The 25336-nt window shown below is 39.1% G+C and overlaps 1 protein-coding gene and 1 long non-coding RNA gene across 2 annotated transcripts in view; one reads left to right on the forward strand and one right to left on the reverse strand.

Annotated features, from left to right (window-relative positions):
• Window positions 1-1598, reverse strand: part of LOC308552198 — a 32431-nt gene extending 30833 nt beyond the window's left edge. The window contains exon 1 of the long non-coding RNA XR_013998111.1: window positions 1099-1598. This is a non-coding gene — a long non-coding RNA (uncharacterized lncRNA). The remainder of the gene's footprint in view (window positions 1-1098) is intronic.
• Window positions 1584-24652, forward strand: KICS2 (KICSTOR subunit 2). The gene is made up of 3 exons (XM_081127245.1): window positions 1584-1870; window positions 11510-11795; window positions 21337-24652. The coding sequence occupies exons 1-3, from the start codon at window positions 1636-1638 to the stop codon at window positions 22151-22153; spliced, it is 1338 nt and encodes a 445-aa protein (XP_080983371.1). The 5' UTR covers window positions 1584-1635; the 3' UTR covers window positions 22154-24652.
• Window positions 24653-25336: the final 684 nt, after the last annotated feature.

Below are 25336 nucleotides of genomic sequence, written 5' to 3' on the forward strand. Positions count from 1 at the left end.
AATTTTTATATAGTCAAGTCAATCTCTTCCTTTGCAATTTCTTTCCATTTTTATAGGTAAAAGATTCTTCTCTATCCCTAGGTCAATTAAATTTTCAATTTTATTTTTATAATTTGTTTTTTTACACATGTATTTTTTTGTTGCAGAAAACAGGGTAAAGGTTTTTTCCCCATAATCATGTCTCCTTCACTATTGAGTCAATTTTCCTTTCCCCACTGACTTAGAATGACACCTTTACTATCTAAAGAATTTTTATATTACTTGGGCATGTTTATGAACTTTATAACCCTCTTTCATTGCCTATTGGTTTTGGTGCTAGTAGTGCACTATGTATATATACTTATTACTGGCTCCTACTCATTCATCAAGAACCAGCACATTCTCTTCCAGGAAGCCTCTATTTCCCCCCAAAATGATTGCTGCCTTCTGTTTCACCTTTACAACATAAAATTCTGCCTTGTATCACAGTTAACAGGGTTGATATTATCCAATTATACTCTTGAGAGCAGGGATCAAATGTACTATATATTCATTAAAATTAAGCTATGGGATTTGTATTACAAGGTAGTAACGGCAAAATAGCCCTAGTTTACCCCCCCCCAAAAAAAAACTGTGCTATCCATTATGAAAAGATAATAAAGGTGAGTAAACCCTATATTCTGCCTTAGGGAGTTCACGAAGTAGCGAAAAGAGACATGTAAAAATATAGGCGATTAAATACAGTGTAAGTAGGCAGCATAAGAAAAGCATGTACAAGGAAGGAGAAAGGGAAAAGCGAACTTAGCGAGCAGGGGCCAGACCTGTGAGCTGGGTGTAGGGTGTGCTAAACGTCAAAGGACTGCGATGAACCTGAATGGCCAAGTACATCAATTCAGATCTTTTAACAGAAGCTCCATTAACTTATCCTTCACCCCGAGGCTGTTGTCAGGAAGCCTAATGTAGGGAGGGCCGTGTGGGCAAAAGCTGAAGAGCAGCTCTGCTTGGAAGCTGTTTCGTCAGCACGAACCTAAGATGACTAGAACGGGTTTCGGGTGCGAATTAACCCACAGTTTGCGCCTGGGTGAAAATTAGACGTGCAGGTAGGATTTAAAGCCTTACCTACGTCAGGCTTCCAACCTGTGAACCACTTAGAGGAGTTGGTTTAGAAGCTACGGGGGCTGCCTCTTTGCGGGAGAGTCAGCGCAGTTCCAGGCGCGAGTCTAACAACCTCGCCGCGGCCCCCAGGCCCACTGGGAGCCCAGGCCGCAGGTTAGGGCAGGAACTGCTGACGTCACGTAAACGTGACGTCATTAGCACTGACGCAGTGCCGCAGGAGGGGCCTCTCAGCTCACCCCAGAACGCGGGCAGCTCCCGGGAGCAGCGAGTTGGCCGCCTCGCGGTCTGCCCTGAGGGTCCGAATACTCAGAGGCGAAGGAACTGAAGCGCGGAGGCTGCTCCGGAGCTGAGGAGCCGCGACCTTCTTCCTCGGCCCCGCCCCGCGTCCTCTACGGCCCCCGCGCCGTCCCGGCGGCAGCGCGCTCACGAGCCCGCCGCTTGCGGCGGTCGCGCGCACGCCGGCTTGTACGCACGTTCCCTGAGAACCCGGAAGTGCGAGGGAGAGCCGAGCCACGTGGGTGGAGCTGGAGCGCAGCTCGCATGGGGGAGTCTATCCCGCTGGCCGCCCCGGTGCCGGTGGAACAGGCTGTGCTGGAGACGTTCTTCTCTCACCTGGGTATCTTCTCTTACGACAAGGCCAAGGACAATGTGGAGAAGGAACGAGAGGCCAACAAGAGCGCGGGGGGCAGCTGGCTGTCGCTGCTGGCGGCCTTGGCCCACCTGGCCGCGGCCGAGAAGGTCTATCACAGCCTCACCTACCTGGGGCAGAAACTAGGTACCTCCGCCCCGCCCCCCCGCGACCCTTGAGGAGGAAGGAAAGGGGGTATATTCCCCGGTCGGCAGTGGCTTGGGTTCCCCGTTTCTGTCACTTCTAGCTGCAGGCTCATCTCCGCACTCCCAGGTCTCCTCCCACCGTTCCCTTCCTTCCCTCCGCTTCCACAAGCCCCGCCCACCGGCCTCCGCTGTGGCTAGATTGGCGGATGGGGTGGATGCTCTTTGCAGGGCTGTGCCCCCAAACCCCATGGATATATCTGTTTTTCCCAGTGCATGGATTGGTGCCATAAGTGAGAAGTTAAGCAAACTTTATGTCCTCTCTCTTCTAATCAGTGACACTGCCGCCAGAGGAGCAAAACTTGGCAATACAACCTAGTAAGAGTTAATGAACACAACTGTCGGGCTTCTTAAGGTTAAGGTCCCTGAGAGTTACTGATGAAGTTCCTACCTCCTTTTCGTAGGTAGGCCCTCAATAAATATTTAATGAATGAAGAAGTAAATGAATACTGGACAGGAAAGACAGGAAATATGCCTAACACTAGCAAGAGGGGACTTACAGGGAATATGGTAAACACTCTTATCCCATGATAAATCTTGCCCCTGAAAATAAGATGCAAGAGTAGATTCAATTGATTTGAACTAGGAGAAACAATTAGTATAAGTAGATCAGAAGGAAATAATATATGTGAAAGCCAAGGGCTCTTATACAAGATATTGCTACTTATAATTACCCATTATAAATATTATGAATCCCAGAGCTTTCACAGTAGTTTAGTACTTTGGCCTATTTTAGACGCTTAAATTGTCAGAGACACAGGTTCTGGTATGAATGAAGGACACATATATACAGTATAGAATAGAAATGTAAAATTGAGTTCAGATTCCATTTTGATTCCCCTTGACTCCCAGTTTCCTTAAATTGCCTGAAGGTGCCCATGCACGCACATCTTTTCAGTGAACACTCAAGGAGCAAGGCTTTCTGAGATCTTAACTTCTGCCTTAGCTCTTCAAATAATAACTTGTTATTTAGTACACTGACTTATTGGCAAAAACTGATCAGGTAGTTTCACTTTGTGCATTTTTTCTTCCCGTTTATAGTGGCACTTCTCACAGATTTGCAATTTCTGTTGCAGTGTTGTTATTTCACTTTCTACAGATTGGCAGGTTGTGTACGTGCAATTGTGTGAGGAGGTGACAAAGCCCAAACCAGAATACATGCTTTTGAACTGTCAGATTGTGTTTGTATCCATGATTTATAAAAAAAAAAAAAAAATGTGTATATGTATTATAATTTACATATATATGTAAGTGGGGAGGATTCTGACTAAAATTGAAGGTGGGTAATTTTCTGGCAGTTTCAGTTGTTTTTAGATTCCGCCTCCTTGTAAAGTGTGGTGATTGACCTCAGTGCCATGATTCTTAATTTTTTTAAGCTTTTCTATGAGAATTTAATTAAACCTGTGGACTTACTCCCCAGAAAAATATACATGTAATACAGTTTTGCATATAATCTAAGAGGATTTGGTTGGATTTCCTAATGCCTATTTATGCACCCCTATTAAAAAAAAATTTGCTACTCTAGTTTAAATTGTATGTGCCCGATTTTAGGTAAACAAAACTGGCTGCCCTGTGTATAAGAACATGTGTAAGGCCATCATTGTCTCTGACTTGGGTTCTATGAAGTGGACCTTAGTATACAAAATGATTGGTTCTGCATGGACCTCACCTTGCATAGATGAGCTTGAGCTCTATGCCTTTAAATTGACCCATGGAGCATTTTACACTGTGAAACATGCCTAGGCACTGTTCAGGCTCCCAGGTGACCTGTCATTTCTGAGTACATGGTCTGAAAATGGCATGTACTTAACTTTAATGCCTCTTAACTTATTCACATGTATAATAAATGTGTAGGTTCCAGATGTTAAATTTTAACTTTGTAAATATCTTACAGTTTTTTTGGTACTGGAATGTTTGTGATATTAACACACTTATGACTTCATGATTATTGGGTTGACTCTCCATTTTCTTAAAAAATATTTGTGTTGCCATTTGAAACATTCCCATGTTCTTCAACTGCTTTGCTAATTAGAATGGTTCTATGGTTTTCTTTAAAAAGCAAAACAAAATGTTTATACTTATTTTTTAAACATTTAAAACCTGGTTCAAAAAAGTGAGTTTTTGGCCTCGCTCTGTGACTGGTGTTTATTGGAGACCTTAGCAGTGAACTCTGATTATAGATGTCTTTTAGACAAAGGACAGACCTGACTGGAGCTTTCTGTTCCAGTCTTGGCTCACTTGTGAAAAACTTTGGGTGGAGCCCTTATCTTGCAGCCTTCTCTTTCCTTTGAGGGGAGAATATCCCTGTTTGGGGAAGGATCAGTGACTCAGTGCCTGTGGAGGATTTTAGAAAGTCATACTTTTGTCCCCTTTGTTTTTTGTTACTGGAGAGTTTCCCCAACCTCTGGTTGCTGGAATTTAGCATGGTAGAAAAATGACTTAACTTGAGAACTGATGTTTAAAAATTTTCAAGAAGCTGTAGAATAAAATACCCAATTAGATGTTTTACATGCTCCTTTAATATACTTACTTATTACTTGAAATTTCATGTGTGAGACAGACTGTTGAAATTTTGAGAAATAATGAGTATTCATAAATAGAGCCTTTTGGAACTAAAGCAAAATAATCATATTTTGTAAATTCAGTAAATTGAAAAGAGAAAGAATTCTGGTGTGCCTGGAAAGCTAATCCCCATTTCATATTCCTAACCAGGCTAGTCAATAGGATTATGCTCCTGAGAGCTTTGAGAAGAGAGAACTGTATAAAGAAATGGCATTGGTAGTCGTTCCCTTCCTTATGGTGTTACTTTACTTGTTTTCACATACTAGTGATTGATGTTTATTGATAAGCTTTTAAAGATATCCTTTGTTTTTATGTCATGTTTAACTCCCCCATGTAAGGGTAATCTGATGAAGGAAGGTATGCCTTTTTCACCCAGAGTTAATACTTTCACCAAGGCCACACTGTTTAACACTGGAAGTGAGTACACAGTTGAGGTCACCTAGCTCTGTCAAATAGCTATTCCTTTTACAGGACTTGAAACTCTGAATTACCATAGAGTTTCAGAGGCTCAACTATGTAGTGTTGAGTGTTTTCTTACATCAGTTATAAATGGAAGGGAAAGGGATTAGCATTATTGAATATGTGCTTTGCTCCAGGTACATTACATACCATATGTTACTTCATTTTGTCTTCTTAGCAGCTTTATTACTAATTTTGTGTTTAAAACAACAATGAAGGTTCAGAGTGGCTAATTCATTAGTATGTCACACAGCTTGTAAGTTTGGAAGCTGAGATTTAGAACCAAGTTGGTCAGACTTTCAGAGCTTTTAGGTTTTACATGGTACTCTTATTATCTTCCTAACCTAAGAAATTTTGTTCTAGACCTTGGCACAGAGGTCTATTTCTTCCATACCGTCACTTTACAAAATCTGCAAAGCTAGACTAAATGTGGGCATGGAAGGAAGGCAAACCCTCCAGGGCACAGTCCTGTATGGGATGTTGGTGTCAGGGTCAATCTACCTGTACCTATGGATTTTGCTGCTGTTAGGAGAAATGATGTGAATGCTAGTCAGTCTGTTTAAGCAGTATATTGGAGAAAACGGTTTTTAAGTACTATTTGTTTGTCTGTGGAATCAGTAGTAATTAGGGTGACCAACCTTCTAGATTTGCCCAGATTGACGGGGTTCCCAGTACATGGGACTAAGGGAGGATTTCCCAAGGAGCAACACTTTCAGTGCTAAAATCTGGAAAGTCATGGATAAGCTGGGACAAGGTGGTCACCATAGTAGTAAGGGATATAAGATTCATTTCTTTTTTTTAAGAAATAAAACACCATAGGTTAAAAAAAAAAAAAAAGTGCTTTAATATCCACCCCCCTCCCACCCTCAAGCAGTAGCATCCTGGGACTTAAACTATCCTTCCAATTCTGAATCCTTCTGTTTAGTCCTCTTATAAAAGGAAAGTTAAAGTAGATTTAAGGTCATCAAAAACAAAAACTTTGGTCAGGGGCCTATCACTTGTTTTTTACATTTTCACTGCCACAAAACTCCATATTTCTGTGTCCTCCAATCCAAACAGACGTGCACGGCCCCTTATAAAGTGAAGGATGCAAAGTAGGATATGTTGACTGTTTCAGTGAACAGAGTTTGTGAAGTGCCTTCTATTTTAGCGCTTGGTTGCATTTGGTTGACTTCTAACATTTCACTTTCCTAGATTTAGAAAAGATCTGTGTATGTATTTGTTTATTTCTTTTACATTTTTATTTTTCAGTTACAGTTGACATAGAATATTATATTAGTTTCAGGTGTACCCCAGTGATTAGACATTATATAGTTTACTACGTGATCATCCCAATAAATCTCCTACCCATCTGACATCATACATAGTTACTAGAATAGTATTGACTATATTCCCTATCCTGTACTTTACATCTCCATGACTGTTCTGTAACAATCAATGTGTACTTCTAAATCCCTTCACCTTTTCCACCCATCCCCCAACCTCCCTCCCACTGGGCAACCGTCAAAATGTTCTCTGTATCTATGAGCCTGTTTCTGTCCTGCTTGTTCATTTATTTTGTTTTTTAGATTCAATTGCTGATAGATATGTATTTATTGCCATTTTGTTGTTCATATGTTATAAATTTTTTTTCTTTTTCTTCTTAAAGAAGACCCTTTAACATTTCATGTAATACTGGTTTGGTGGTGGTGAACTCCTTTAGCTTTTTCTTGTCTGGAAAGCTCTTTATCTGTCCTTTGATTCTAAATGATAGCTTTGCTGGGTCAAATAATTTTGGTTGCAGGTCCTTGCTTTTCATCACCTTGAATAATTTTTGCCAATCCCTTCTGGCCTGCAGAGTTTCTGTTTAGAAATCAGCTGGAAGTCTTTTTTTTTTTTTTTGTCTCCCAGAATTTGTTTATTTTATTTAAAATTTATCTTTATTGTTGAAAGAATTACAGATGTCCCCCTTTTCCCCCCATTGGTCCCCTCCCCCCAGGCCTTCACCCCAATGCTGTCTGTGTCTATGGTTTATGCATATATGCATATAAGCTCTTAGGTTAATCTCTCCCCCCTCTAACCCCCCCAACCCCTGCATTCCCTCTGAGATTTTTCAGTCTGTTCCATGTTTCTATGTCTCTGGATATATTTTATTCATTGGTTTATTTTGTTCATTAGATTCCATATATGAATAAGAGCATGTGATACTTGTCTTTCTCTGACTGGCTTATTTCGATTAGCTTAATACTCTCCAGGTTCCACCATGCTGTCTCAAAGGGTAAGGGATCCTCCTTTTTTAAGCTGCATAGTATTCCACGGTGTAAATGTCCGAGAAGATGCTTGATGTGATTTCAGTCTTCTTGAACTTGTAGAGACTGGCTTTGTGTCCTAATATGTGGTCTGTCTTTGAGAATGTCTCATGTGTACTTGAGTAGCATGCATATTCTGCAGCTTTAGGGGGAAATGTTTTGTAAATTATCAATTAAATCCATCTGATCTAGTGTGTCATTTAGAATCACTGTTTCCTTGTTGATTTTTTGTTTGGAGTATCTATCCAGTAAAGTCAGTGAGGTGTTAAAGTCTCCTACTGTGACTGTATTGCTGTCGATCTCGCCTTTAAAGTCCTCCAGAAGTTTTGTTTTCTTTTTCAGCCTGTGTGAGACTTATATTTTGAGGTGGGTCTCTTGTAGACAGCATATATTTGGGTCTTGTTTTCTTACCCATTCAGCTACCCTATGTCCTTTGATTGGAACCTTTAATCCATTTATATTTAAGGTTATTATTGATAGGTACTTATCTATTGCCATTTTATTTCTTTATGCCTATGTTTCTTCTTCTCTCTATTTCAACTTATTATAGCGGTCCTTTTAACATTTCTTGCAGTGCTGGCTTGGTGGTAATAAACTCCTTTAGCCTTTTTTTGTCTGGGAAGCTTTTTATTTCACCATCTATTTTGAATGATAGCCTTACTGGATAGAGTATTCTTGGTTTCAGATCTTTGTTTTGCATTACCTTGAACACTTCATGCCATTCCCTTCTGGCTTGTAGAGTTTCGGATGAGAAATCAGCTGACAGCCTTATGGGAGCTCCTTTGTAGGTAACAGATTGCTTTTCTCTTTCTGCCTTTAGTATTTTCTCTTTGTCTTGAATTTTTGGCATTTTAATTATAATGTGTCTAACTGTGGGTCTCTTTGGGTTCTTCTTGCTTGGGTCTTTCTGTGCCTGCTGAACTTGTGTTGCTTTTTCCTTCACCAGATTAGGAAAGTTTTCTGCCATTATTTCTGCAAACAAGTTCTGTAACCTTGCTTATTTTCTACATTTTCTGGCATTCCTATAATGCGAATATTGTTACATTTCATGTTGTCCCACAGATCCCTTGAACTGTCCTGTTTTTTAATTTTTTTTTTCTTTTTGGTTCTCTGATTGAGTTATTTTTTTCTACCCTGTCTTCTAATTCACTGATCTGATCCTCAGCTTTCACTAATCTGCTGTTTATTCCTTCCAGTGATTTTTTATTTCTGCTATGTCATTCTTAATTTCTTTCATAGTTTCCATTTTTTTCCTCATGCTGTTGAGCATCCTTATGATCAGTATTCTGAACTCTATATCTGATAGATTGCTTATCTCCATTTCATTTAGCTCTTCTTCTGGAGAGTTATATTTTCTTCATTATATTAGAGAAATTTTCCATCATTATTTTTTTACATGGGTTTTCAATTCCTTGCTCTCTCTTTCTTCCTTCTGGCATCCCCATGATGCTAATGTTGGTGTGCTTGAGGTTGTTTTAGAGGCTCCTAACACTATCCTCATTTTTTGGATTCTTTTTTCTTGCTGTTCTGATTGGGTGTTTTTTCCTTATATTCCAAATCGCTGATTTGATTCTTGGCTTCATCTACTCTACTGTTGATTCCCTGTAAATTATTCTCCACTTCAATTAGCCTATCCTTAATTTCTGACTGGTTCTTTTTTATGGTTTCCATGTCATTTAACATGCTGTTGGAGTTCTCACAAAGTTCATTGAGCATCCTTATAACCAGTGTTTTGAACTCTATATCTAGTCTCCATTTCATTTAGTTCTTTTTCTGGAGTTTTGTTCTGTTTTTTCATTTGGGACATGTTTCTTTGTCTCCTCATTTTGGCAGCCTCCATGTGTTGTTGCTGTGTATTAGGTAGAGCTTCTACATCTCCCAGGCTTGGTAGAGTGGCCTAATGTAGTAGATGTCCTGTAGGGTCCTGTTCTACTGAGCTGGGCACTCCCAGTGCATGAATCCCCTGTCAGTGTGAGGGAGGATCAGCTGTGCAGGGGCCCACTCTACAGATCAGAACTTACTTCATTGGGGTTCTGGTGTCTGCTGAGTCTGGCCTTTGAGTATGTTGCTTTTGGAGGTGATTGGATGGTGCTTCAATATGGTCTGAAGCTGTCCACTAGGTGTGCTGGTTCTGGGACCTCCCAGGAGTTGCAGGCCAAGGTCATCTGCTGCCTGTGTTCTCCACGGGGCCACCTGGCATGAGCTACAAGCAGTCTGCAGATGGCTGCTACTTATGCCGGTCTTGGAGGTACCCAGGCAAGGCCAAGCTGAGAACAAAGGTCTGGTACTGCTAGTGCCAGGCCCAGGGTCACTTAGTGAGAGATATGGGGCACCTGAGGCCAGATGCTCTTTTGAAAGATTATAGGAACATCTGAAGCATGAGCCAAGACAGGCCATTCATATGGAAAAGCCACTGGAGACAGCTTGAGTGGGCCTGCAGGTTGGGTGGGGCAGAGTCTCAGGGAATCACTAAGCCAGGGTGAACAGTGATAGCCAGGTTGATGGAGACTCAGATATGGCACCCTCTTACTAGTTCTGAGCAGGGAGGGCTCAGAAAAGGAACAGTGACCTCTGCTAGCACTTCTGTCTGGGAGAAAACCAGCTGCTCCTCCAACTCTCGCCCTAATGCCAGACAATCAGTTTCTCTCCATGTCTCCCTGGGGCCTGTCCAGCTGCTGCCTCTGCACTTACGCACAGAGGGAGTGAGTCAAGGAAGTCCGTGCATGGACCCTTTAAGAGGAACTGCCTGGGACTCCAGCACCCCTTTGTCTCCCTCAGCCACAATCCCCACTGTATTTCAGAGCCAGAGGACACGGGAACTTCTTTTCCTGGCACTGGAACCGTGGGCTGGGGAGCCTGGTGTGAAGCTGGGACCCATAGCTCCTCAGGGGAGATATCCACAGCTGAGATATCCCTCCCGAACCTTATCGAGCACATGTGGATGTGAGACCAGCCCATTTGTGTCTCCCACCCTCCTCGCAGTCTCAATGTGGCTGCTTCTTTATATTCTCAGTTGTAGGAATTCCATTCAGCTTAATTTCAGGCGGTTCTGAATGATGGTTCTATAGTTTAATTGTAGTTTTGATGTGGTTGTGGGAGGAGGTGAGTACCATATTTACCTATGTTGCCATCTTGACCAGAAGCCAAGATTCATTTCTTGAATCATAAGCTGAATAATGAACTAAAAACAACGTTGTGAAATGTTCTACTCATTAGGAGGTTATTTTACAAACACCTTGATAAGTAATTTCTACTCTTAATTGATATTTTAGAATAGTAATAAATTCACTCATTAAAGCATTCTGTTTATATCAATAGAAAACTTAAACTGTGACCCATCTCTGAGATTTTTATGTATCTCCTAAAAATTACGGTTTTTAACCTGCCTGGTTTCTTTTCATTCTCCTTATGTCTTGCCTCTGACCCTTTGGTGGTTTGCAGAATTGCTTAAGGCAATTATGCAATTGCTTAAGGCATCTATGAAGCTGGCTCGATAATTATTAGAAATGTAGTTGATTATGTATTAATACAGAAGTTAGGAAATGATATCTATGCCATTTGATCCTTTTGACTGTTGAAAAGGATGCATTTGGTCTTGTTTTTTTGCTGATTTCCTTTGGAGCCCCTGTTACAGCTGGTTATTTATAATTGCTTGTTGCCCTTCATGATTCACAGTGTGCTGTTTATTAAATCTATATTGTCAACTTTGTCAAGAGTACTAAGATTTCCTTTTTTCCCCTGAGAGCCCAGTAGTCTGTGTTCTTGTATAAGGGAGATCTATGTGTATTTTCCATTTTCTGGTTTGAAAGATAAGATTAAAAGATGAGGTTCAAAGGAAAATGCAACTGTAAAGCAGAAATAAAGGTTTCTGATTTACCAGAAATAACAAGTGTTTCATAATTAGGTGTTCTCATTTGTTTTAAATATATTTATCTGGAAGGAGGACTTTTTAGATCTAGGTTAATTATTCTCTGAAATCAATCTGATTCCTCATTAAAGTGGGATGGGAGAGAATTGGTGCATGGGGAAGGAAATCAATCACAGGTCCATTGCTACACTAATGAGTGGTACGGGACATTTGTTTAATTTACTCCTCAGTGAAATTATCAACCACAAAATATTTAGGTCCTAATCATAGAAGTCAGAGAATGCAATAGATGAAAACTCCCTGAGCGCAACAGGTTCAGAGCCTTTCCTTTTGGATACTGAGAGGTGTTTTGTGCTTTTGGTTTCTCTTCCTTACCTGTCATGTGCTTATGTCATTTGCCTACCAGGGGGCCAGTCTTTCTTCAGCAGGAAGGACTCCATCCGCACCATCTACACTTCCCTGCACAACGAGCTGAAGAAGGTGGTGACTGGCCGTGGCGCCCTGGGTGGGACCGCTCCTCACGTGGAAGAACTCCTCTCCCACCTGTCAGAGCAGCTCTGCTTCTTCGTCCAGGCTCGGATGGAGATCGCAGACTTCTATGAGAAGATGTACACGCTCAGCACACAGAAGTTCATCAATGCTGAAGAGCTTGTTGGCCTTTTGGACACCATCCTCAAGAAATACAGTTCCAGGTCAGTGTAGGCGAGGAGGGAGGGAGGGAGGGAGGGAGGGAGGGATAGAATGCGGCAGTCTCTCAATCCCATGCAGGCCCTCAGTTTCCCCTCCAAATTCTCGTGAAGATCTATGATGAAAACACAGAGGAGAATAGCTGGGTTACATTTTGTATATATTAATTAATCGACAGGTATACATTAGGCACCTTCTTTGGGCTTAGTTAACACCATCCTGGATGGATACTTCTCTAAGCAATAATGAAAAACCAATAACGAAATAAACCTTAAAAGATGTACTATAACTGATTTTGGTGCTTATGAAAAAGTTCATAGAACAAAATGAGAATTGTGTATAAAATAATGTGACTTTTTAACAAACCTCTATTTGAATAAGTGCCCCTTCAAAATAATCACCTTGGTGAGTTATCCACTTATTTTTCTCATGTACCTGTTATTTACATGCATTAGAAACTCCTGTATAATGGCTTTCGGCACCTGTGGCCTAGTTTTGTTTTTGTTTTAAATTTTCTCATAGTGGAGGCAGGCCTCTGTGCTTTTGAGGAGGGCATAATTAAGGAATTTTCTTTTGATTGTCAAAACGTTATTTGTAGCCAATTAAATTTTTTTAAAAAAAGATGTTGATGGACTAGAAAAGTTATTTGAAGGAAATTGCTATTTATAAAGAAATGAGACTAGTTATAATGTATTGCTCACTGCCTGACCCATGAAGCAATACCAGAAGAATTTGAGAAGCATTGTGAACATCACTGATGTGAATAACCCAGTTTTATTTTTGGTCCATGGAGCCTGGCCTAGTGCCTTGCACATAGTAGGTGCTCAGTAATTTTATGATGGACTAAATGGAAAGTGATTGCTTTGAAGGATACCACTCTTTTGGATATATGAGTTCATATATGTTTGCCTAAAAGAGAATGGTAGATATGTTAACTTATATTCCCAAATGAAAGATAATACTCATCTGATTAATGGACTAGGGAAAGGAGACAAAGTCGGGTGATTAAGACAGACTTTATGGAGGACATAGAATTAGAGATCACTTTTATAGGCAGGTAGGGTTTTAAAAGCAAAGTTAGAAAAGAAGGGAGCAGGTGCTTTTAGACGAGGTGATTTCAGAATACTGAAAGGCCTTAGAGTTTCAGTACCTGCTGGTCTCTCTTCCTGAAACACTCTTGTCCTAGCTGTCTACTCATCATTTAAGTCTCAGTTCAAATGTCAGAGAAGCCTTCTCTCCTTATTCTACCTTTAGTCACTGTTATGTTCCCCTGATTTATTGTCTTCACATTCCTTCTTGCCATCTGAAGTTACTATTTTTTGCTTAAGTGTCTTTTCTTTTCTCACAACTAGAGTGTGAGCTCTATGCAGCTTCTGTGTCTTCAGCGCCTTGAACAGTCTAGCACATAGTAGGTGTTGATAGGTGTTTGTTGAATGAATAAGTGAATAGTAAATAGTGGGGAACCATGAAAGGTTTTTGAAGACGGAAGTGTTGTGTTCTCATCTTTATCTTAGACTGATTTCTACAGGCACTGGTGTGTGGGATGGGATGGGATGGTGAAGGGAGTGGTTACTGGAGAGAAGGTTAGTTTGGCAGGCTAGTGTGGTAATCCGATCAGTGATAGGGCCTTATGGTTGCAAGACAGTGGAAAAAGAGGTGAAGACAAGACAAGTTACAAGTCTTGGCAACAGGATGGTGGGAGTAATGAGAAGTTTCTATGAAAGATGATTCAGAGATTTTGTACCTTAAATGATAATATCTTTTACAGGATTGAGAAGTCAAAAGGAGCTGGCTTAGAAGGAAGGTAGTGAGCAGAATGTGGAGCAAGTTGAGCAGATTTTCAAATAGAGATTCAGCAGGCAGTTGGAAATGGGAATCTAGAGCTCAGATGAAAAGACAGAAACAGAGAAAACAATTGGAGGTCATCTGTGTAGAGAACTAACATATCAATGTTTCTGTAATACAGCAGCAATTGATTTTTAAGCTTGCAAGAAAAGGAGGGAAATATTTATATATAGCTATTTTGAAGGAAACTAGCACATTATTGAGTGACTACTGTATGCCAAGCACTGTGTAGACCCTCTTATATGATATCTGCTTTGAGGTATAGGTGTAGATAGTTCTCCTTTTATGGAGTTTCAGAGAAGTTAAACATGCCCAGGGTCATGCAACTTATCTTTGAAATACTTCTCTGGGACCCCAGAGCCCATATTCTGTATGCATTATTGCTTGTATCAGATAGTAAGATGCTTTTTATCCAGTCCAGGTAAATAATTTATCTCTGTTGATCATTTTGCAAGTCAATAAACAAGATCAATTTTTGTTTATTGAATAAATAATACAGTAAAACTATGAAGTAATAGTCTTCTGTTATGGTAAGATGGAAAACATTGTAAGCACTTACTACCTTTCCCTGCAAAGAGTAAGAGTTGGTACTGCATAAAATCATGTAATGCGCATATCCTCTCTGAGCACAAGGTCGTTAGGTTAATATAGTATTATGTTCTTCCTTTATAAAGGTTTTCGTAATTTTTTTTGTTGAAATTTTTAATCTTAAAGAAAAGTTGCAAGAACAGGATAATGTACATAGAGTTGTAATATGACCAGTAATCCCACTCCTGGGTATAAGTCCAATGAAAAATACAAAATGAAAACATGTCCACACATAAAAACTTTTACAGGAACATTCATAGCAGCATTATTAGTGAGAGCCAAAAGGTGGAAACAACCCAAATCTCCATCAACTGATGGATAAATGGATAAATAAATGTGGTATATTCATACAGTGTGATATTCATAGTGTATATTCATACAGCGTGATAATACTCAGCAAATGAAAGGAGTGAAGTACTAACGCATGCTGCAACATGGATGAACCTTGTAAAATAATGCTGCATGAATGAAGCCATTCACAAAAGATCACATATCGTATCATTCCATTTATATGAAAGGTTCAGAATAGGCAAAGTCGTAGACACAGAAAGTAGATTACGAAATGATAGACGTGGAAAATGGTTGCCTGGGGTTTGAGGGCGGGAGGGAGAATGGGGAGTGACTGCTAATGCATATATGATTTCTTTTTTGGGGCCATGAAACTGTTCTAAAATTATATAATGGTGATGGTTATACAACTCTGAATATATTAAAGCCATTGAATTTTATACTTTAAAGGGTGTATGTTACATATGTGAATTAAATACCAGTAAAACTGTTACTAAAAATATTGTACAGTAAACACATATGCTTTACTTAGATTCACGATTATTAAAATTTTGCCACACTTGTTTTATCTTTCTCTGTATATAATTATATTTTCCTGAGTTGTTTGAAGTCAAATGCAAACATCATGATACTTCACTCCTAAATATTCAGTTGGATCTTCTAAGAACCATACAAAACTATAACATAGTTTCCACACAGAAAATTTAACACTGATTTCTACCATCATCTAATATATAGTCCATATTCAGATCTCCTCAGTTGTCTCCAAAATGTCCTCTAGACATCTTACTATCTGATAATGTCCAATAGTTGTTATTATTATTCTGTATTTTTGAACTTATGATATATTCTAAATTTTGTTTCTTTTAATAGGTAATACATTAACATGACTCAAAATTTATGAAATACAAAAGAATACATAGTGAAAAGTCTACCTACTGCCCCGTTCTTTAGCTACTTAATTCCCTTCCTAAGAAGCAGTGAATGTTAGCAAGTTCTCCCTGCCATGCTGAGAGATAGTCTATGCATGTAAATATACACATTTTCTTTTTTTAAACAAATTTTACATGTGTACAAATTTTGTCTTATAAATGTTATATTTCTTTCAAGTCTGATTAGTATATATATTTTTAAATAAAGTAATTGTTTGAAAACCAAAAAAGTACATTTAGAGATATAATTCTCAAGGGGAAGAGATCTCGTGTGGTGATTGCTAAATGCTAACATGAAAGTGGTTTGCTGACCCATCTCAGAAGCTTAAGAAAATAGTCATACCTGGTTGGGCCCCTCCTCTTTTTCCCTAAGAGGATAAGATTTAGTGATTCTGGATTTGGTGCCCAGAAGTTTGTATGTTTTGAAAGCTCCTTGTGATACTGATACATAGCCTGCATGAAAAAAATTATTTGGAAAAATAGGAGAAAGACACCAATTCTAGGATACACTGAGTAGAGAACCTTGCAGAAATGTGTGCGTGCATGTGTGCATGTGTGTGTCTCCTAGAAGTGATTACTACGATTTAACTGTTTTCACTTGTATTTTATTATATTTGTGATCTATCATTTTTGAACTTTCTTTGAAACATCTCATTTCCCAGAGGCTTGTGAATTACTCCCATGTCCTGCAAAAGCGTGGATTGCATTCTGGAAACTCTTAGGGCAGCGCGTCACTGTGTCCATCAGCCTTCGGGTTGGAAGCTGATGGTCGCTGGGGGAGCTGGGCTGCAATACCACACATAGTCCATGGATGTTTTCATCTGTAGTCTTTGTCTTCTACCCATACTGCCTTTCTCTAATCATTACGGAATTGCTGATCACAGATACATCCTAGCCAGAAAGTTATTTAAATTAGAGGCTGTGGGTTAATTTGAACAACATAAATTCTGAAAAGTTGAATTTCTGTATACTATATTGATTTTCTTTGGGAAGTGGGATTATTTTAGGTATAAATGAACATGATTTACCCTTTGCTAGTATAACATTCTTTTTTTTTACAGACTTTTTGATTTGGCATCTGTGCTGCACCAAGCACATTTCTTTCATGGTCCCAGTGTTCTAGAGAAATAATTCATATTTTGCTATTCTGTTGTATTGAAAGAGTTAATCTTTTTCTTAAAGGACCCAATTTATCTTTCAGGGAATGCTTATTTGCCCCAATATATCTGATCCATGTCAGAACACTTATAAAAAATTGTGAGAATCTTTCATCTTTTAAACCATGGAATCCTTTGTATTAAAAAATTAACACATGATATATAGCGTGGAATCTAAACCTCTGGCCCTGATTTGAAATGTAGATCTTGTGTGAGTTATTGCAATGTCCAGTCTGCTTTCATTCAAAGATGAATGGAAAGTATGTTTGGTTTTTTTCTCTGCAAGCCATTGTGTTCAGAGTAGAAAGGCATTAAAGGTTTCCTCTTTTGGTAACCTTATTACATTATTATACAAATACAAATTCTTATTTAAGAATCACAGTCATTTATGAGGCTGCGTTTCAAATTGAATAACATTATTCATATAAGAGTTTTATGTGTCTTCTAGAAGAAAAAACATGAATTTAGCTCATTTAGGACCAGAGCGTGTACTGTTCCTTGAATACTCTTGAGGAGAGATAGAACTAGGTTACTTTCCAAGGAAGCATCAGTGAAATGTTTTTTGAGTCTGTAGAATTTGTTTTTACTTTATCTGTTTTATACAGTGAGCATAAAACAAAATTCTGGCTAATTTTTTTGTTTTGTGGGCAAAACAAAACTGGAAGATAGATTTAATGCAAATTAATATTTACTCTCCTGAATCAAGAATATAGTTTTAAGAAATAATGCTTTTAAAGAAGTCAGCAATTATTTTTACATTCTAGACAGCTTTTCAAAATTCCTCTGGTATGGGAATACTACACCGTTTATTCTTTCATCATAATTTTATAACTAGAATTTAAAGAACTTTTTTTAGTTATATTAAATTTCTATTTGCATTTTTTATCTAAATACTTCAAATGATAGAATTCTCACCAAGGCAGAACTATGATTTGTTGAGGCTTTATGCCCTTTTTTCTTCAGAAAGGGATTTGTGATGATAAGACTGTTATCGAAACAATTGTGTGTATAGTTCAACAGGGTTAATTATATCACTCACTGAAAATTTCCTAAGCAAAACCAATGAGGGCAATTTCTGTGAGATGCATTCTACTCCAGGCACTTAGTGCAGACTGAAGGCCTTTTGTGATATTGCCCCAGCCTATCTTTTAGATTCATCTAAGGCCCACCAGATGCCTCAAATTGCAGCCAGACTCTTAGTAAAAAGGAAGAAGCCTCAGAGAAATCTTTTCCCATTTTCTACCTTGGTTCATATTATTTATTTTGCTTAGAATGTCCTTGAATTTGTAGAGAAGGAAAAATATCTATTTTCTCTACCTTTCTAAGTTCTCAGCTGGGATCCCTTTAGCAAAAGACAGATTAACAAGAGAAAAGCATACAAAGGCATTTAATATAAATTTTATGTGACAGGAAGCCTTCATAAGAAATGACCAAAGAAGCCCTTACACCTGTGTTTTTATGGTAGATTTGATGAAGAGGGGAAAGTTGAAAAAGGAAAGAGCAAGGCCTGTTCGTTCAGCTGCTTCTCTGTGCCCCTTAGTCTTTGGAGATAAAGGTGCTCCTTTACTCGGGGCATGAGGATGGCACCTTTCACTTGAGACATTTATGACCCGATTCAGGGGAGAGTCAGCAAGTCCTTCCTACACATGTGGTTTCTCAAATTCCTTCAGCTTAAAATATTCAGTATCGAAATTATTAAAGATTTTGCTTACCTTGGTTCAGTCATCAATTTAAATGGAGACTGTAGCCAAGAAATCAAAAGAAGGCTGAGACTCAGAAGGGCAGCAGTGGGAGAATTAGGAAAGATCATCAAGAACAATGATGTGTCATTAGAGACCAAGGCTAAGATCATCCACACCCTCACATTCCCAATTACTACCTATGGATGTAAAAGTTGGACAGTGAAGAAAGCTTAAAGGGAAAAAAAAGATCCATTTGAAACATACTGTTGGAGGAGAGCTCTACGGATACCCTGGACCACCAGAAAGACTAACTAGTAGGTCTTCGAGCAAATTAAGCCTGGAACAGCACGGGAGGTAAAAATGACAAAACTGAAGCTGTCCTACTTCAGGCACATCATGAGAAGGCAGGGTTCTTTGGAAAAAAGAATACTGAGAAAAATAGAAGACAGCAGGAAAAGAGGAAGAACAAATACGAGATGGACTGACTCCATAAAAGAAGCCTAGGTGTGAGTCTCCAGGAGCTAAACAGGGCTGTTGAGGACAGGACATTGTGGCATCACTCATTCATGGGGTCATCAGGAATCAGAGCTGACTCAGGCATGTACCATATTTTGGAATAGCATATGCTGAATTGCTTCACATTGTTCTATCATGTATCATTTAGCTACTGCCACAATCATTCTATGTAACCGTCACCCCGAAATTCACACTTACAGGCTTGCAGGTCTATTTTCAGAGTTGCTTACCTGGGCTAATCTTAGCTGGGTAGCTTAACACTGTTGGTCTCACTAGCCTTGGCTTATTCCTGTGAGCTTTCGGTTTAGTCTGCTCCACAGTGTTCATTCTGAGCCCAAGGTTAGAAGGGAAGCAGGTATTCATGGCCATGGCCAAAGTGCAAAAGAGCAAGCCTAGCTAAGCTCACTTTAAGCCTTTGCTTACATCAGATCTGTCAACATCCCTTGGCCAAAGCAAGTCGCATCGCCCAGTCCATCCATAGTCCAGAGTGGGAAAATACACTTCTCCTCAGGTGGGAGAAGCTTCAGAGTCACATGGCAAAGGTGGAATCAGCAGTGGTTACGAATTAGGACCAGAAATGTAAGCCCTTATCTTCACATAGCTAAATCCTACCTGCTTTTTGTCTTAAAAATTGATTCTACCTGGTCTTTAAGCTTTATGGCTCAGTTCAAATCCTGTCTCTATGGCCTGTACAATCTTTCAACCATAGGAATTGCTCCTTCTTCTAAATGGTTATTTTATTTTTACTCCTCATACTTTGGATTTATATCCATTATAAATCCTCTTTCTAGTCTGGGAGGTCCTGCAGGGCAAACTTCTGGCTAACTCACCTAAAAACTAGTAAACTAATTGTTTTAAATGAGAGGATATTACAGGTGTGTTTTTTTTTTTTATTGTGGTAAAATATAAATAACATAGAATTTACCTTTTTAACCATTTTTAAATGTACAGTTTTGTGGCATTTAGAACATTCACATTATTGTACTATATTTATTTTTAATTGGTCTTCTGACTCCTCACATGCATGGAACCTGCATGCAGCTTTTAGAAGGAACTCCTTGATAGGGATTTACTGTAAAGGAAGGAGTGAACCCATGCATGCGCACTCTCTCTTTTTCTGGCTTTTAAAAAAAAATTGATTTTAGAGAGAGAGGAAGGGAGAGAGGAGAGAGAGAGAGAAGGAAAGAAATAATGATTTGTTGTTCCACTTATTTATGCATTCATTGGTGGTTTCTTGTATGCCCTGACCAGGGATGGAACCCACAACCTTGGCGTATCAGGATGACACTAACCAACTGAGTACCCAGCCCGGCTCTTTTTTGACTTTTTAAAAAGCAGATGTTCTCTGCAAATAGTTATCAATTTATTCTGTATTCAGACTCGTTCAAGTTTGTTTTCATAACTGAGGTGTATATTTTTGGATTACAACAGTTTAATAGATCCCCCTATAGCAGCGATTTTCAACTGGTGTGCCGCTGGAATTTTATAACAAGTAGAAATGAAATCACTACTACCTTGGCCTTCTTTGCAATATCATTGCCTTTCTAATTATTATTTAATGTCTAGAGAAAATGAGAAGAATGGGAATGTGGCTCAAGCTAAGAAGGGATCAGATGATTCAATCCTTTTAAAGGATTTTGGATTTTACCCTAAGATGAATGGAAATGATAGAACTGTTAGATACTTTTTTTTAGCTACCATTTTGTTTTTAACCACGATTAAATATAAAGGGAATTTGGGAACTAGAATAAGGGCTCTCTGGTAAATGTTTTGTTCATTGAGTAAACATTTTTTGATTATATACTCTGTTTCAGGCATAGGCTTATAGTCTGTACTTTTATCTGAAAAACAGGTTTAATCATACCTTATCGAGTTACTGTGAACATTAAGTAAGTTTAGAGTGTTATGTGCACACTCAAGAGATGTTTTAGTGACCTTTTCATTATTTGCATCTCTTTATGACCACAGCCCGAAAGGAAGATGCCTTGTTTTGATGATAATGTTAGTCATACAATTACCAGAATAAATAAAATAAGTTAAGAAAGAATTATAGCTAATTTGATTTCCCTGTATTTGAAAAGATGGTAGCCACTATTTTTTTTTAAATGTCAGGCAACTGCCATAGGAGAATATGATGCTGACATAATTCTGAAATGGTGAAGTTATGTCAGAATAAATTTTTTTAATGTTTTTATTTTTTTAGAGAGAGGAAGAGAGAAGGAGAGAGAGAAACATTTATTGGCTGCTTCCTGCACACCCCTTACTGGGGATCAAGCCTGCAACCTGGGTATGTGCACCTACTGGGAATCGAACCAGCGACCTCTCAGTACAGGGATGATGCTGAACTAACTGAGCCACACCAGCTAGGGCCACAGTGAATTTTTAAATATGTCAACAAGGAATCCTTCCATTTTTCCTTCCCCTGTCCCCAAATGTAATATTATTTGTCTGACCACACTTTTTTTTTTTTTAGGGTAGAATATGTCAGCATGGAGTAATATTTCCACTTATTTCTATTCATTTCCCTTCCCCCTTCAGATTTCACCACCCAATCCTCAGCCCTTTGGAAAGCAGTTTCCAGCTGGAAGTCGATGTCCTGAGTCATCTCCTGAAGGCCCAGGCTCAGGTCTCAGAGTGGAAGTTCCTGCCGTCTCTGGTTAACTTGCACAGTGCTCACACCAAACTGCAGACCTGGGGCCAGATCTTCGAAAAGCAGCGGGAGACCAAGAAACATCTGTTTGGAGGGCAGTCTCAGAAGGCCGTTCAGCCCCCACACCTTTTCCTTTGGCTGATGAAACTCAAAAACATGCTTCTTGCCAAATTTAGCTTTTACTTTCATGAGGCACTAAGCCGACAAACGACTGCTTCAGAAATGAAAACGTTGACTGCAAAAGCCAACCCAGACCTGTTTGGAAAGATATCCAGCTTCATCAGGAAATATGATGCTGCCAACGTATCTTTAATCTTTGACAACCGAGGGTCTGAGAGCTTTCAGGGTCACGGCTATCACCACCCCCACTCCTACAGAGAGGCCCCCAAGGGTGTGGACCAGTATCCAGCCGTGGTGTCTCTGCCGAGCGACAGGCCTGTCATGCACTGGCCCAACGTCATCATGATCATGACAGACCGCACATCCGACCTGAACAGCTTGGAGAAAGTGGTTCACTTCTATGATGACAAAGTTCAGAGCACCTACTTCCTAACCCGCCCAGAACCTCACTTTACCATTGTCGTCATTTTTGAGTCAAAGAAATCTGAGAGAGACTCCCACTTTATTTCCTTCCTCAATGAACTCTCACTTGCCCTTAAGAACCCTAAGGTTTTTGCAAGTCTGAAACCTGGATCCAAAGGTTAGCAGGTTTTTTGTGGGAAAGGTTTTCAAGATAAGAATTTGTGTTCTTAATTGCTCTAATTATCTACAATGATCTGTGATTAGAGTTTCGACCCATTCGTGCTTGTTTCAGAGCTAAAGTAAAGACAAATCCTCCCTAATTATGTCGCACACTTTATATGTAACTGAGGCCAGTTAAATAAACTATCCAAAGAGTATTCTAGGCTACTGTGTATCTCCATGGTACAGCAAAGTACTCTCAGTATTTTCACCTACTTTCCTGTATTTCATGTAGACTGAATATTTATTGGTCTTTGATGTTTCTTTCCAAATGTTGCTTTCCAGATGTTTTATATTCTAAACATTGTGTTCTAATGCCATTCCAAACGCCCCCTCCCTCCCCCTCCTACCCAGATGAGTAATTGGGATAAGATATTAAATGGCCTTTTTAGAATTAAGGACTGTATGTTTCCTATCTCACAAACTAGCCAGTTAACGTGAAGTTACTAGTTTTATGATTCTGATCTATGAATGAATATTTTTGATGCCAAAATTAGAGTCTTGATGAGAAATTTCTACCGGTTATTAAAGTTGAAGGTAAATCAGAGTAGTAGGATACATCAGGTCTAAACAATACAGAAGACCCTACGGCAACTTTACTAGCCATGGGTCCTTTTGGGGTGATCTACACATACCTAAATGCATTTGTTTTTAACTTAGAAAGTTTGAAAATTTCACTCTGTTATAAAGTCCACATAAGCCATCATGTGGGATTTCTTCACCCTTCAGCTTATTATCTGCCTGGCTTTCTGTTTATCACCTTCCTGCTAAAGTGTATGTTCATGTTTGGCTCTATCTCAGGTTATTTTTAGGCTGAAAAAGCATGCAGTCTTGGTTTTTCAGCCACCCTGAGACATTCATGCGACTTAGCCTACTTTTATAAAATCAAAATGAAATCGCTGCACTTGTTAAAAATCAATTGTGCATTCGAAGGACCTCTTCATAGTTGAGCAATCAACTCAGTACTTAAGCGCATCTGAACTTGGGATTCATGCCTGTCTCCTCCAAATATTTTTAGAAGTAGTGCTACATCTTAACACATGCTGCCTTAACCCTTTTCTTCAGTAGGTGTTCAGGAGGAAGAAGGCGTGATGGGGCTGTGCAGACCTTCACTTCTAGCTTATTGATTCAGAATAAAAATAAGCCACAAAGAGTAATTGCGTTATCCTTTGATATTTCCTTCAAAGCTTGTGTGCAGTGTAACAGCCCGATCAGTCCTGTTTCTCGTGATTGCACAAAGCCTGTTTTCCTGGGTGATCACCACGGTCAAGCCAGTAGCTTTGGCAGAGACCAGAGGAGCCCCTTCGAGTCCAGTAGGGGGCCTCCCTCAGCCTGGACCACTTGGAGGAAGAATCCACAAGCCTATTTTCTGGGGAGAACATGTGCTTTCTTTTTTTTCTTTTTCCTTTAAAAATAAAAATAAATGTCATACAATTTGTAAAAAGCCAGTTCGCTTTAAATAGAAAGTAGTGATGTACCTCTCTGCATTTTATTCACTCAGGTCCTATAAAAATCTGAACAGTCTGTACAACTCTGACCTTACATAAAACATTGAAAACAATTGGAACTAAAAAGTCAGATCATTTTTCCTCTCTTTTGTGTTTTGCTAAGAAGCTGAAAAATATCCATTGGCATGCATGTATTTTTTTTTCCTGGGTAAAACCACCATTAGCCTTAATGATATGGTCTCCTATGTACCTAAAATAAAATATGCTTCAGTGTAACATAAAGAAGAGTGTAAATAAAATATGTATACAATACTAAAGAACTAGTCCTCGCCTACAACGTATTTGAATTGCACATTTATTTTTAAACATACGTTGGTTCAAGCCAAGAAACAAAGTCGTTTTACTCTGAGATTTGTCCTCTAAATTCAATAATGAAGTGACCTGTAAAGTCTATGTTTTGCTAATTGGAAGAGTAAACGTGCGTATTTTCCACAGACTGCTTATTTTGAAATTTGTTCCAAAACCACAGCTTGATCGATTTTTATGGGTAACCGAGAGAGTGAGTCCATCAAGGCGTGTTGTGTGGTGGGATGCTGCTTGGACACAGGGTGAACGTTTACCACTATCTTCTCTTAGGTGAAAATAGAGCCTAATTCTTAACTGAAGAACCAAAATCCTTCTTATAATCACTGCACATTTGGACATACTGGAGAAAAATTTACTTTCAAGAAAGAAAATAGTTGGTGCTTCACCGCACTCCCAGGAAAGTCAACCAGATGAACTTTAAAAGACCATGTTCACCCCTTGATCTAGCAGCAAAATTGCAGTTTTGTTTCTTTGGAAAATCAGCCTATGAACTTGACTTCCTTTTCTGTAGAATGGGGATCAGGAAATATGGGCTTTTTTCCAAAGAATATGTAAGAATGGAATGAGATCACAATGGAAAGAGGCTCAGAAAACTTACTTGGGTTCGAAAACTGTATAAATAAAAGATGGACCACTCTTTCCTTAAACTCAACGCCTCTCCTGTTCTTTTTGTTTAAGTCTGTGGCAAACCTGTGCTTAGTCACTGAGTTCAAACAGTACCTAAAGAACTAGTTTAGAAGAGGAGGCAGATAAATGCCTAACCAGCCCACCTACTCGTCTTAATTTAGCATCTTTGTGGTTCTTCCCAGGTTTTTATAGTTGGTTAACAGCATCGTTTCAGTTCTATATTCAAACTAATTTTTTTGTTGCTGTTGTTAAAGTCTCCATCTGTGATTGTGGATTTTTTCTTTATATCTGTCCACTTTTTGCATTTTGAAGCCCTTCTATTAGGCTGACATTTATAATTTTTCTGTCTTTCTCGTGTATTAACCACTTATTATCACGACGTTTCCTGCTTTATCTCCATTACTACTCCTTGCTTTGAAGTCCTTTTCTTATGATCGTTCCAGCTTGCTTATGCTTACTGTTTGCAGGGTGTGTTTGTGTGGTATGTTTTCTCTATCCTCTCACTTATCTATTTGTATCTTTATTTTTAAGTATCTGTATTAAGAACTAAAGTGAGAAGACGGATTAAAAAGAGGAATAACCAACTCTGTGCTCTCCAGTCTGACAATTCGTGCCTTTTGATTGAGGTGTTCAGTTCATTTCTCCTGTAGTTTTTTGTTTGTTTTGCAGTCGGGATTTTGCAGATGGTATCCTCGAACGGTCATTT

This window comes from Miniopterus schreibersii (genome assembly GCF_964146895.1).
Source record: "Miniopterus schreibersii genome assembly, chromosome: 2".
In the NCBI taxonomy this organism is placed as follows: Eukaryota; Metazoa; Chordata; class Mammalia; order Chiroptera; family Miniopteridae; genus Miniopterus; species Miniopterus schreibersii.